General features: G+C 41.9%; 1 protein-coding gene across 1 annotated transcript in view; it reads right to left on the bottom strand.

The window, feature by feature from the left end:
- Positions 1-15,595, bottom strand: part of ptprga (protein tyrosine phosphatase receptor type Ga) — a 415,165-nt gene that overhangs the window by 61,186 nt on the left and 338,384 nt on the right. Inside the window, exon 8 of the mRNA XM_065955381.1 lies at positions 7,885-8,077. Coding sequence (XP_065811453.1) covers positions 7,885-8,077 — 193 coding nt within the window. The remainder of the gene's footprint in view (positions 1-7,884; positions 8,078-15,595) is intronic.

Raw genomic sequence — 15,595 nt, 5'->3', positions numbered from 1 at the left:
TAGAGGTGGCTTGTTTGTGTTTCAGAATATTTGTACTGTTTCTGAATGTTAAGCGGCGCCCCCCCCCCCCCCCCCTTGGACTGGAGAGAGAAGTGTCTTCCTATCAAACAATGCACATAATGATTATTACACGCATTGTATCATATTATGCAAATGCATAGGGTAATTCAATGATGAACATGGCTTGATTGAGAATAAGGCTCACTTGCCTGGTGGAACCAAATTGATTAGCCTGCTCATAAAGAGCTGCAGTGGAGTTTTTCTATTCATAACCTGCAGTCGCACCCCATGTGGTTTAGCATTACTAAAGCCATTGGTCACACACACACACACACACACACAAAACCACACGCATTCACAAACTGGAACACACACACGCACACACAGATATCATTTGGAAGTCAAGCAGAGAATGACCTCTATACTGGGACAATGGTTTTTTAACAGATTATATCAACCTGGACCCAGTCAGCCGTGCCCTGTGTGTGTGTGTGTGTGTGTGTGTGTGTGTGTGTGTGTGTGTGTGTGTGTGTGTGTGTGTGTGTGTTCGTGGATATCACAAGTTAGAATATTAATACCTCTATAACTGTTGAGTGAGGACGTTCATAATGTAGATTTAATTTAAAAAAAATACCTTAAATAAGTCATAGCAGTAGCCTACACAAGGGGGCACCATGATCTCTTTCATCAGGATTAAAAACCCTAGTGATTAAAACTCAACGTCTAAGTGCCTGGATCCCATCCATTGTTTAAGCTCACTGAAGAATCCATTGAAATGCTTCTGATCTGGCCAATAATAACCAAGTGGGGGCCAGTGTTGGACAAAGAAGCCGACCAATCATTCAAACGGAGCTGGCAATTCATTCATCTCAGGCAAGTCCATTGGGTTGCCAGATTGCACTCTTCTTGCTAGCCTGGACAAAGACCAGTACAGCAGAAGGCCGAGGCCAGCAATCATTGAAAAGGCTTCATTTTCTTGGCTTGACATTTCCTTCCAAAGTTGTTACTTAGCATGCTAAGGCTAGCAAACAACTTTAACGGCTACTCTCTAGCTGGAACATTGTCTTCTGAGGCTGATAACTAGCACACTGAGATTAGCAATGAACTAATGTGCTACTTTCCAGGCTGGTCGCTGGTTAGTAGCCTGCCAAGTTTAGCAATTGGACTTGATCAGCAATTGACTCGATTGCATTTTAGCTTCCCAGGCTGCCAAGCAATATGCTGAGGTTAAAAAAATCCACTGAATTAGCTACTGGATTCTAAAGCTTATATAAGCAGCCATCAACTGACTAATCATGTCATTACAGCTTCTAATGCTGCTTGAGGCTAACAACCAACTGGACTGGCTACTAACTTTGCTGGTCATTAGCTAACAAGGCGTTGGTTAGAGTCACATCGTGTTTTTACTCAGTCTTGAGCGATCCTTTGATCAAGCTTCTTGACTGAGGTAGGTTTTATTATATGCATGTGTGTGTCTTCCTGCGGGCTTCACTTCAATTGCGAAACTGTTGCAACTGGTACTCCCTGTGTAACACCGCTGAAAGGCTTTTGTAGCCCCATGTGTCTGGCAGGGTGATGAAGAGACCCTCTTACAGCTTTCATCAAAGATAAGCGACCGTCACACACACACACACACACTCACACACAAACACAAATATATAGGGGGTAGGAGAGGATGGCAGTGAGTGATGGAGACCAGGGCCCAATCACACAGAACAGAACATGGATAGGGGGAAGTGTCTGACACAGGGAAAACCCACGGAGGACATCTCTCTCCATCTCGCTCTCTCATAACTCTCTGAGAAGCCATTTGGAGGAGGAAAAGACATTTTGGCCCCGCAGCGTGTTGACCGCAATTGATCGATGAGCAGGCCTAGATTGTGGGTCCGTCTAAAGGGTTTTTGAACTGGGAGGGAATGAGTTGAGAAGTCAGCCACAGTTGGATATAGGCCGTGAATGTGCACCAATGGCATAAAAGGACTAGTGGCAAAACCTACTTTGCACTGTTGCATATTTGTGTCCGTTTTCAAGTTCATCCATTTTTAACATGTCCTCAGGTTCAAAATATTTCAATGCTGCTAAAAAGCTAAATTTATATTTATCCACTCTCCATCTCATCTGCAACGCCGTGTCATTTTTTTTTTTTAACAACAGCAACTAGCCACTCGAAGGCTTGAAGTACAGTAAATTAAGTGGCACTTACAGGCTCTTGCATCGTTTAAACTACTTGATTCAGTGCTCGTATCTTTTTGTAAAACGCTTACCGGTGCCCTTCTACAGTACATATAACACAGTGACATCATCGCTGCTCCTGGACATCTTAACCTTGACCAAAAAAACAAACTAAGCACAGAGAAGTGTGCAGAGAGTGGACCAACAAGTACATTTAGACTGCAACTCAGTGTCACTTCATGTTTTAGTGGGTAGGAATTAAAACCTAGGCAATACTAGATACCCAAATCAAACATGTATAAATAAATAATGTGAGGAATTACAAATCTGCTATAAGGAAGGAATAACAAGTATTTTGGCAGCTTTAGCTCACCCCAGGAAGTCTCCTCAGCTGGACCAGAGATTTTTTAGAGCTCAAATGTTTTCTGTTGCCAAATCTGTATGTGTAATATTAGTGTCCTAAAGTAAGGTAATGTCGCTTTACAAGATTTGATTTTTAGGCTTTTTCTGCCTTTGTTATAGAGAAAGTGGATAGAGTCGTAAATCAAGGAGAGTGGGGAACGACATGCAGTGAATGGAGACACAGGTCAGATTCAAACCTGGACTACCCGCTTGAAGGACTAAAGCCTTCATACATGGGGCGCGAGCACTATGGTATGTTTCAATGTGGTGAACAAAGCTGCACTATACAAGGCTGTAGAGGAAAAGAGAAAAAAAGGTGCTGTGATCCTTGGTGAGGATGATGTTACACTGAGAAACAGAACTGAACTAAATAGGATGTGCAAAATATGCCAATAAGCCATATCTCCATATGTTGAGTCTGAGTGATCCCATTACACAGAACACAATACAAAAGGATCAATCAGTTTCTATAACCACGGCGCATGATTGTATACGAGCACAGGCTGAAGAGGACATCCAAGAGGCTTTATGAGCGTGCTCAGAAGAACACAATGCGTCATGCTGCATTGATGCATCGCTTCTCATCAGCAATATAAATGTAATGTGCCATTAATTTAAGTGCAAGCATACATATGTTAAGTGTTCATTATTAGTGATGTCACATGACGTGTCGTCTGAGATCAATAAACATAACTCGTGCTGCTTCTCTGTGTGAAGTTCGGCTCCATAAGAGGCAGTGCAACACGACCTACATAATTCATGTTGATGTATTATTTATTTATTCCACTTAGCTGACTTTATCAACTTGTTACTTCAACATCAGCACTTAAAATACTTCAGGATGCAAATAGCCCTACTTGTGGAGTAAGTCGACCACTTCCGTGGTTATTTCAGTTAATTTCACAACGGCCCTTATCATATACAGTATATCCTCTGATGGATTATGCAAAGAGATAATTTTTTTCAACATATTATTCTACAAAAAAATAACTTTTACAAGGTTAAAGTGTTAGATGTGCCAATAAAAGGTTTTATATTTTGGATTTATTTCATTGTATTGCCTTCCAAACCGGCCTGTTGTATCTTTGTTATTCTTGTATTTGCATTTATATTTTTGTACACTACTCTATGTTCGGCCTGACTGTGAATGTGGATTGTTGTTATTGTCCTGAGCTCATGCCTTGTCAGCAGGCAACTGCTTGGGGTCCCAGACCAGTTGGGGGCCCCTGAGGGCTCACAAACTTTTTACCAAAGCAGTGGCCCAAAATGTGCAAATTTTGCAACGACAGTAGGAAACCTCCCAAAGTTGGCCCCATCTGACAGCACGTACTCGCCCTGATCATTGCGTGCATCATTGCCGTGGAAACCAATTTTTTAAAATTCAAGTGAGCAAAGAAAAATTAAGAGGAATTATCCATCTACAGGAGAGAAAAAAGAAACAGCAAAAAAGAAGAAGAGGAGTAAGCGTCGGGACAGTTGTAGCCACAAGGGGGAGGAACACAGGTTTGAGGGACCCCCCCCCCCCCCCAGTTGATTTTTGCCTCGGGCCCCAACAGGCTCGAGAATTGCCACTGTTCATGCCTTTGCTTTGTCTGTCAAAGCACTTTGTACACATCTGTTTTTAAAGTCATTATTATTTCTGCTCCACTGATGTAACCACACAGTCAGTAAGTCGTAGCCTTGCAAAGGGTCAGAGATCATCTTTGCTCATCTTTTTAAAAAGGGCAAAAGCTTATTCTCACTGCAAGATGAGCAGTTCTGCTTAGTTTTAAATACTGAAACCTTGAGCCTTACTTTGACTAAACTATCATTTATTTTAGAAATATACTAAAATTAAACAAATACATTTCTGCACACTGTAGACCAGGATCAGAATTATACACTAAACAGGTAAAGCCAATACATCCTGCAGCCTATATGTTAAGGCTTCTGTTGCAAATAATTTGAAAACAGGGTAAAACTAGTGACCTAACTATGTCAGACATTCTTTTTTCAATACAGCATATTCAACTAATGCCTTCCATACAAGAGAACACTGGTTCACAACCTGGGGTCAGGGAGGGGTCACAGGACAGGGGGCTCTCTCTGCTCTGTGGTTGTCAAAGTTGTATCTGCACATATTAAATAAAATCCTGTTAAAACATTACTCAGAAATGTAAACGAAAGTCTTTAGGTAAGAAAAAGTGCAAAGAGAGTAACTTTGCTCTTTGTTTTGTTGTGTTAGACTTTAAGCTAGTCACTATTTTTTTTCTCATAGAACAACACTACCCCAGTTGACAGTTGATTGGCTGCACATGGGGGGGGGGGGGGGGGGGGAGACGTCGTCTCTCAATCGGAAGGTCGAGGGTTCGATCTCCAGATCCTGCAGCAACATGTCCGATGCGTTCTTTGGCAAGACACTTAACCCCAATTTGCTCACGCTGCTTCGTTGGCGGCGTATGAATGAGATTAGTTACTTCTGATGATCTCACTACTCACTACTCACTGTAGATGTGACCTGTGGTGTAAAAGCACTGAAATATACAAGCTCAAGTCCATTTACCATTTACATGAGAGAGACTGTGGCTGACTAGGAGCAGAAGGTGATGGATGAATGAAACTGACATTTCTCCCACTGCTTCCAGTCAATGTGTTAATCATTTGAATCATTTCTCTTTTACTGGACACAGATAAAACTGACACTAGGCTTTTGATTTGCTTCAGGAGAACGGGGTGATATAATCAAAACATTTGGGAAACAGTATTTCTTCCTGATTTCTGTTTTTCCTCCAGCTGTCCTTCATCTTACTCTTCTTCTGCATTCCCTCCAGCAGCCTTATAGATCTGCTTACAGCTAACATGTCCCACCGCAGCGCTCAAGGACACACTGCACGAGCATGCAGCACACAGTGCCAGGACAACAAACACACACACATACAGTGTCAGTGGATGTGTGTGTGTGTGTACAGCTCTCCTTGTTGACCATATGGAAGTGTGTATGAAGGAGGGGGGGCAAATCCTGCTAGGACAGTTGACACTGCACAGATGCTAGGCCACACACAAACACTTACAAATACCCAGAGAAACCGTGGTCACACACACACTCACATTTGCATGCATACAGTACACACACGCTCACACACACACACACGTACACACCCTCACAAAGTGTGGTGTTGCGAGAGTGGTAATGAGGCAGGAGTGGGAGGACGGCTGGTGTGCCTCCCACTGCCTTATGCTAGGGGGGTTACCCAGCTCGCTGGTGAAATGACAGAGCGCTAGCCTAGACCACACACACACACACACACACACAAAGAGAGGGCAATCACTTCCCTCTGGGCATATGAGGAACACTGAACATGCCTAATTTATTAATATTAAGATAAGTCACCATCCAGGAATAACGTGAGAATATGGGAAGAGTTCAGGGAGGAAAAAATGAGTTTAATGAGTCTCTGTAGATCCAGCGCTCATTATTATCACAAATACGTTTAATGATTCATTGATAAGAACTAAAAAATGTTCAGGATTATGTCTCATTTTCAAAAATGTACTTGTGTTTCCTGCAGAGTTTATATATATGAAATTGAAAGGGGCGTGTCCAGACTTTTTGGGCTTGGGGTGGCCCAGCTAAGGCACCAACTTGTGCAGGGATGGCCTGAAGTTGAAAGTAGAGCATTTATTAACCCATCCTGTCTGCACTCATCACATCGACTTTTAAATAACACAACATGATGGCAACACATCTTCTAAGCTTTATTCTTCAAGGACTCAAAACCTTATGTACGTCCAAAGTCACAACTTAAAAATGTTTTTTGGCAAATAGCCAATACTAGATAAAAAGGATTTTGGCATGTCACCTGGGGTGGCCAAGGAGATTTTAAAGGGGGCCCATACCACCCCTCTGGACACGCCCCTGGATGTTCATGAACGCTCTGTGGTTTCATTGGCAACGCAAATGCATTAAAGCCTTAAATGGGCATTCTTTTTAATGGCCAGTAGAGGGCGATCATCTGGTTTGATTGTATAAAAGTTTAACGGGAAAATGAGCCTACTGCTCCATGACTTATTACATCAGCAATCATGTTGTTGAGTTTATGGTCTCAATTAAAGCATCCATCAATCATGTCATTTTCATTTAGTTACTTATGATCCTATTAAGTGTATATATATTTACAGTACATGTATGTATGTGCAGCCATGTGAAGAATGGCAATCCACAAATCAACCGGTGATGTCATAGTGGTCTACCTCTAACGTACAGTATATGGTGTTCCTATTACTCTGAGGCAGCTTGTGAAACGTGTGTGTAGTCTGAAGAGCCCTTAGGGCCTGTGTCTCATCAGCAGACCGGTGCAAGGTTACTGAAAGTTGGCTTGCGGCTATTCCTCTTCCCTCTGTAGGGAACAGTAGCTAGTTTTAAATAGCTCTCTATGGTTAGTTTTGTTCAAGGAATTTTTAAAACTAAAACATGAGAGGAAAACATAAATGAGTCCTGGCCTGGCGTGAGTTGCTGCTGTAGACCTGGAAATGAAACCCTTAAAGGCTTTATATGTGATTTTTTGATCCAGCAGATGTCGCGCTTGAGCACCAGCATGAAACCAAAACAACTTGCGCTGCATTGTTGTGTTAGCATGCTAATGCTAGCGATCTTTATTATGCTGGTATCTTCACACTGCATGTAAATTTAGCTGAAATGAGCGTGATCTAGAAACACAGTTAAGCAGTGAGTACAGTATGTTATTCTTCTTTTCTCTAGTCCCTCAATTAAACAACTTTTATACACGAGGGGAGGAGTCAGCCGGCCGTCCGGGCGATGTAAACAAAGTGAAGATAGGACTCTGAAAACTCTGAAAACATCACAGACAGTGGGACTCGGGTGTTACACCCATTGTAGACAGTCATGACTCACAGAGTTATTTTCAGAGGATAGACTTGATTTCTATTATATTCAAGTGTGAAAAATCGCATATAAAGCCTTTAATGAGACGAGTCAGATTAGTTTCTCCTTACAAACTTGATATCAGAAATCCTGCCTCTTGTTGATTCTGATTGGTCGTTGAGGGAGAAGTGACATTGACAAGCAATGCCCTATTTTCAATTGAATCAGCTGACACCGAGGGCATTCTTTCACTTAACGCTGAAAACGCTGAACTGCTTTACTTTAGTATAAAAAATGGGCACGGCCATAACCTAAATCAGTCTTGGTTTATTTTTGCCATTTTTGTTATGTCAAAGTGTAAGACGATCTGTGTACAGACGTTGGTTCCTTGATCAATGAGCAGATTTCAAAGTGATGGGATAAAAACTTAAAGCCTCGGGTGTCCCTACCTTTGGACGTCTCCGTGCCGTATGGCCCGCTGCTGCCGTCAGTCAGGTCGGGCATCCAGGCGTCTTTCACTGCCGACTTGAAGACGTGGCGGTTGTCCAAGCTCTGGATGGGCCTGAAGTTGCTGCGCAGGTACTCCACAGACTTAACGTGGTCCTGCTGCTCCGTGGTGAAGATGGAGTAAAAAGCCTCCAACTGGTGAGAAAAAGAGAGAGAGAGAGAGAGAGAGAGAGAGAGAGAGAGAGAGAGAGGAGTAAAGACAACAAGAGTTAGTGTGAAGGCAGAGCCGTCATCCTATAGTGAAAATGACTTGGGTGATTTTTTTCTTTTACATCCATTACACAGTAAGAGCCATTCTGAAAGATCCACAACATGAGCTGCAGACATTATAATTGAAAAACACGATGAGATATGATGAAAATTTAATGATCCCCAAGAGGAAAGTGGGTCACTGCTGCTGCAGCCGAGCAAAAAGGCTTCACACAGAAACATGAAAGTCAAAAGAGAATACTGTAAATACAAGAATAATCATTTCCACATATGAAGAGTGTGTTCAATAGATGTATGAAAATATGAATAATGTTGAAAAATATCACTGGGATACGTTTGAATAATTCCCCTCGAGCATCAAGAATTTAAATGGTTAATGTGTTTTCTGTTATAAAATAATAATTTGGTAATACACTGAAAAATCTTTCTTGCCGAGACTTTGAACTTTTATTGTTGTAGTCAAGACCGCAGTAACCGAGACCAAGACATTCATGAGACCAGAGTGCTCCGGGACCGAGGCAAGACCAAGACATTTTGGGATCGAGGCCGAGTCAAGACCAAAACCGAGGCAGGTCGAAACAGAGACAAGACCATAAAGATCAATAAAAAAAATCATCATCTTGTGTGTCACTCACTTCGACTGTAACACGGGGAAGGTTGCAGCAGAGATCAGGGGATGAAAACCCAAACTACAAATGATTCTTTCTATTAGAAAGAGACCCTCTCCTTCCAATCACATTGATGACCTGGAGAAATAAATGCAAACGTAGGGGCCACGAGGGCCGGTGTACACTGACAGCTGATAAACTATACAAACTGCTCTTATTGCTCAAGTAGCGTTTCACTTTAGACCAGTACTTCTGAAAGTGTGGGGCGATCGTTTGGCCTCGGGGGAACATGAAGTAAGCAGTGTTTCCCACCTAGGGAGGGGCGTCCAGGTATTCGACGGCCAGGTGATATCTCTTGCTCTGTAACCTGGAACACCACAACTTTCCAGTCCACACGTTTATAAAAGCATTCAAATGAAGGCATTCAACATTGTGAGAACATGTGTCTGACGAACACTAAAAGAGATTTGAAAAGGACACAAATAATGACAAACAGACGAGATCAGGATCATAAAGCTGTGCACAAAAAAACATCTCAGAAATTAGATTTTTGAACAACAGGATATTAAAGACCCTATTTCTGAATAATTTACTAATAAAGCTGAAATGAAATATCTCCAGTGACAGGTAGTGAAGTAAACTGGGCTGGTCTGAGCTGAAAGTGAGTCTCCTGCCCTGGTTTAAACCCAACACTACTCTAACGACAAGAATCCAGTATGGCTACCATCAAACATACACTCACTGTCGGTGAAAGGCCTTCAATGCTAGCATACACTGTATATGCAGGCAATCAAATTCAGTTAAATTACCAGAAACTAACACTGTACTTTGCATATAAAGATAGTTCAGCAAGAAATTAATAACAGCTTCAAAAGCCCTCCACATCTACTTTTTTGGATAAGGCAACAAAATCAGACGAAAAGTCAACTTCCTGATCCAGCCCTGCGGGTTTACTTGCAAAACATGAACTTTCCGTGAGTGCTGGCACTTGTGGTGGCCTGCATCTCTGAAGTGCCGTCCTGGGAGATAATTGCAGTTTTGGAGTCCTAATTGCATATTCATGTTCTGTCATAATGTCTGTCAGGCTGTGGCCACAAAAACACTCCAAGAGGTGCTACAAGTGGAGTGTTGGAGTTGGCAAAGTCCTCGAGATAGTCCGTTTTTATACGAACACATTGAAATAATAAGTGACAATTACTGTTGTCACATTATTTGCATAGAACGACACAAACTAGCCGATTCAGCCCTGCCCGTTGGCATGCAGTGTCTGGGTAATGTAGTTCTCAGACTCATTCTGGCGCCGGGTGATGGATCAGACATTTCCAGAGTACACAGGTCGGATTATTGGTGGCCAACAGTGCTCCAAAGCTAAAAGAGCTGCTGAAAGATAATGTCAACTAGCAAAATGTATGAACCAGGCAAGCTAACAATCTGATACTCTGAGAAGAACAAGAAGAAACACACCATGTGACTCCTGGCTGGATTTGCCTGGACACATAAAGACACAAAAAATGAAGCACCTCAAGAAGAACAGAGCTTTTTTATTTATAGAATTTTTATCCAAAACTAGATAGAAAAAGAAAAGAAAAAGTGATTTCCTTGTTTTCTGTAAATATGTCCCCCCCCCCCATACTATGCCTGTGTTATTAATAAGTGAAGCACTGCCGTTTCCCAGGAGGCCTTTGTCTGTGCATCCATTAAGTTAATTCCTTTTAACAACTCATTTCTGTGTCTCACAGGTTGGGGGATTTCTTTTTAAGCCAGTTCAATGTTATGACCTTTTTGGCTGCTTCAACAAGTATTAAATGGGCCTCTTGCTTTTATCTGACTATTAGGTAGAATAGGCTCCGCCTCCTGTACGCTCCTGTCGACCTGATTCTAATCCAAGCATCATCATAGATTCACAAAACAACTTCTCAATCATTTCTGAAATCAATAAATAAAAGGTTAGAAGAAGATTTTCTGTGGGTTTGAATCTAGAATATTAGATGTATATTTTGTGGGTGGATAGAAAGGTTTGGGCAAAGCCAGACTTTGACGAGGGCGGCCGAGTCACAATTTAAAGTTCTAACAACATGAAATGGGCTTCAATGAAAAGCATCGCCCCCTTAGCTCCACCCCTAAGTTTCTGATTTTTTAAGAGTTATCTCAGAACAGAACATGGTGGAAAATTAAGTATGCAATCTCATGGATATTGTCCGTATCCTGATAAAAAAAAGACATCAGAACCATTGTTATAGAACAGCATTTGTGTTTGATTATTCTAATGGTAGCTCCTGTGATTGGTGAAGCCGACACAGTGCTATTGTTTCAAGATGAGTTTTAATCTGAGTTTATCTGCCATCATATCAAGCTGTGAACATGTTGTTCTACGTCGGGTTGATGTTGAAGTTGGCCCCTTCCTGCATGTCGCCATTTGTCAAACCCGTGCTGGGTGGCAAGACGGGCGACCAGACATGGATTTGCACTGTGTGATTGAAGTGTCATCGTTCTGTCTGTGCTGGCAGATGGAGACTCGGTACATGTGTTTGGAAGCAAACAGCTTGTGTGCAAGCGAGTGATGGGAAGGGGGGGGGGGGGGGGGGGGGGGGGGGCAGTGCAGAGAGACAGAGTCAGTCTGATGAAGGTAAATCTCGGTCTCAGTGAAGGGATGTCTGAAGATGGAAAATTCATCCGTGGAGCCTCAGGATGATTTCTGAAGGGATGTCTTTGGACTAATTATGATTTATTCGACTTAACCATAACCTGAACCAATCTTCTGGAAAAAGATGAAACTGAGAGAACCCTCAAGAAAGAAGAAACCGAATGAAACCCTGTAGATACTTTCATTATGATTAAGGTCAAATTAAGTAAAAACTACCAATCAGTCATGGCTGGTGCATTGTAGGGGGATGATGGACTATGATGTACATCTTAGTTTGTTAGCTTGATGCTAACACATAATGGGAATTGACATTAAAGGAATTGGCATCGCAATTGTGATAATTTGGATTTAAGAGATGATCTATTATACTTTACAAAGTTAAAGACAGGGTTGGTCATTTTCTTCAGATCCACTTTTTAAGTTTTTGGTTTAAATTGTCTTTAGGTCCTGACAGACATTAATAACTCATGTTCTCTGAAAAAGGAACAAAGAATCTGTCATCTGTAGCAGTTTGTAAGTCTGTAAAAACTTCGACCAATGTCTGCCACGAGGTACCAATCTGATGAACCAATCACACAGCTCCCTGTCTCCCTGGTCGTCCGTGTGCATGTAAGTGAGGGGCGTGGCTTTTGAGGGCGCACAGGGAGCAAGGGGGGTGGGTGACCAACCAGCCTCTCTACAGTCTGTGACGCTACAGTTGGGTCATTGCTCAATGATCGATGGCCGGTTTAAGACCATTAATGTAACCTATAATTGATCAGCAAAGAAAATGGGTGTGCTACTTAAATACAAAAGGGAATTGAAGAAGAAGCTACAGAGTTTCAGTTGCAAAAAAATAGCTCAATTAGAGATATTCCCTTTTTTGAGGGGGAAAAAAAAGGAAAAACTAAAAGCACAAAAGGAAGTCTGACAGTGATTTTTCATCAGCTGCTGCAAAACAAACTTAACATGCCCATAAAGCCCATATCCAGTGACTTTTTGTGGATAATTAAAGTAAAATTTGATCATTAAGGAATGAGGCAAATACAGAAAAGCGTGTGGTCGGTCACAGTTTTCCATGTTGCAGTAAACCCTCAGGGTTTCGGCTGGACAAAGAATGCAGAGGTAACAGTGCACAATAAGAGAATAAACACAGATCCTTAGCCTACTCCTTTGTGTAGGAGTAGCTTTGTTGGTTTAGCCCTTTCCCTCTCCCACTTCAGGTAGTAGGTTACATGTCTCATTATGCTTTTGCTCAGCTTCGGGAGTGGGCAGGGATTTGTTGTTGAATCCAACTGAAGTGGGTGGGGAGGACATAGGTTAGGTTTGGAGTTCCTGGGTTCTAATGCAGCTGACACATAGATACACACATGCACCCAAAGTGTTTGTTATTAAGGTCTCTTCCAGCGTTTGGGCCCACGGGCAGGCACTTAAAAAGTCCTTTTTTCTCTCAGTGCTGGCACATTTCCTCCTCATCTCCTGCAGAAACAAATATCTTTTTGATAAAGCTCTCGAAAGCTGAGAGTTTGGAAGAACCCAAAACCTGAAAAAAAATCATTTTCCAGCACATTTTTTTTTAAATTAACACGCACTGGAAAAATGGTCGGACTTAAAATGTGTAAATTACAAAGATATGATTTTCTAACTACTTCTAGAAAGTGTTTACAAGATAAACTTTAAAGTGGTTTTCTTGAAATTGGATGCTCTTCTACAGAAACCACTAATCCAGATAAACGAGGGAAGGTCTTCAGGAATAAACTCTCTTTTATTAATGCCCTCAAGTTGACATCTTGCTGTTGGAATACAAGAACTTTTGTATTATATGAACTACATTAACTTAGGGAAGCATTGGAAGCTCAGTATCATACTTAACCAAGTCAAAGTAAGAATACATTTTGACTTCTGGAAGGGCTTAGATGACTCAGGCTTTCTCGCTCCATGCCCTATTGTTTACGGTGAGAAGGCAGACTCAGAGGGCAGAACAAACACCTAGCTGTGGGAGTGTCACCCACCTGGGGGAGGGGCTACTGCCCTTTGTGATGTCATGAAGGGAAAACCTCCAAACGGCCTGTTTGAGCACATATTTTCTGAAAAGTGGAGCAGGGAAAAGATGGAGAGGATGGACTTTTCTCATCATTGCAGGGTTTGAAGAGAGACTAGAGACACATGTTACAAGGAAAAGACTTGCAGAACATCACCATAAGAAGTCTTGCCCCTTCTTGATGTTAATTGGTCAGTAAGGGAGATGTGAAATTAATAAGCACTGTTATGTTCCAAAAGTTGAATTACTACTGCTAAGCGCTGAAAAGGCTAAAAACGCTAAAAACTAAATTGCTTTGGTTTTGTGTAGAAAACGCAATTATAGGACAAAAGCCCTTAAGGTTAGAAATTCATGTAATATTGTTGAAGCTGCACTACAACAGATACAGCAGTCAGACTCAACAAGACGATAGATTTTAGTTGAAAGATCCTAAAGCGCTAAAATAACTGAATGCTATCGGTTATTTTTGTCCTGTTAGCAAGCAGGGTTTCTTGCTAACAGAGGTAAATTAAAGCAGTTTTAAGGTTGAAGGAGGAGCTTCATGACTCAAAGTGACTGTATGTAATGAAATGTGCAATGTCTCAAAAATGATTTACTTAAACTAAACGTTCCCCCCTCCAGGTGCTGCATCCCGTAAGTGTGTGTGAATGGTTACTATTTATGTCCTGCCTCCAATCCGTCTCTCCTCAACTCGGTGGACTTCAGTTTGCACGAGGCAAACAGCCTCAGGTCATTCCTCCACTTCTCGATCACATGCAGACACTCCTCACGTTAACACCACAGTGCAGCCTCACATCAGGCCACAGCGCGGTCCTGACCTCCACATCAGCCTCCCCCCGTCTGAGCTGAAATCACTAGGCCACCTATGTTTTTGAACATAAACCTTGGTTGGCGCAGACATAATCGAAGCAGGTTTTTCCTCTGATGGTATAGGCAGCTTGTGTTTGTTGCCATGGGGAACAACACCATCTTTTAGAGAAATCAGGGACACAGTGTTTTTCCCCATGAAGAATTACCAAAGCCTCGGGCTACAGCTGCTTTTCACTCTTAAAGGGAATAAATAAGGCGTGTTCTTATTTCTTATAAGGAAGGATTGAGGAGCCACACTTGGATGTCTTTGCATTTTTATTTTTTATCTATTTTTTTTTTGCTTTGGGCAAGGCTTATAGGAATCATTACAGGATCAGATGGAAATCCTCCAGACCTGAAAAAACTTTGCCTGAAGTTCTGCTTACCATACTTTCTGCAATAAGGTTATTTTGGGGTAAAACCATGGATTCTGTGTGAGGACCGCTCTTCTTGCTCAGTTACAGACAGGATAAATCATCTCTAAATCATTGAAACGTGAATTAGGTCAATAAAAATTCACGTAGGCTAACAAATAAAAAATAATCAATTAAAGGAAGAATGTGCGACTTTTTGATCCAGTAGGTGTCGCCCTTGAGCGCCAGCATGAAACCAAAACAAACTGCTGTTTGGCCACGCCTCCTCCATCCTGAAGCCTCCGCTGTCCTCCAGAGACACACCTCCAACCCCTCTCCCCACATGTGCATGAAGGAGTTATCAATTAGAATGCTCCATAATTAAGCACCATTAAGCGCAAGCGGGGGGCACAATTGTCCTTTGCTCGAGCTGCAATCACCTGCGTCCTGCGTTGTTGTGCTAGCATGCTAATGGTAGCGCTCTTTAGTTAGCTCGTAGCTGTAAACTGACACAGAGTGAGCGTGATCTAAAAACTCTTATTAACATCCAAATAATCAGTGAGTATGTTCTTCTTCTTCTCTCTAGTTCTTGACTAAAACAGCTTTTATACACAAGGGGAGGAGCCGGCCGTCCCGTCCATGTAAACACGGCTCTGACAACAACACAGCCAGCGGGACTCGAGCTTCTCCCTCATTGTAGACAGTCATGACTCAGAGACACATTTACACATCAGGATATACTTGATTTCTGCTGTATTTATGTGTTGTGTCTTACATTCTTCCTTTAAGTGAAGATAAAGTGGTGGACTTACAGATTTGTATTTTATTTGACTGGTTTTCCAACATTAGGAAAATGAGGTAGCATGTAATAATGTTAACTATTTTGGCGTTTACATGTGGACTGTTTCCATCCACAAAAAGCAAAAGCCTAATTTAAATACTACTGCCTTCACAATGTTTTCACCTGTT

Source organism: Labrus bergylta, chromosome 5 (assembly GCF_963930695.1).
Source record: "Labrus bergylta chromosome 5, fLabBer1.1, whole genome shotgun sequence".
Taxonomy (NCBI): Eukaryota; Metazoa; Chordata; class Actinopteri; order Labriformes; family Labridae; genus Labrus; species Labrus bergylta.
The sequence above is the reverse complement of the archived record's forward strand: the minus strand, read 5'-3'. Positions and strand labels throughout refer to the sequence as shown.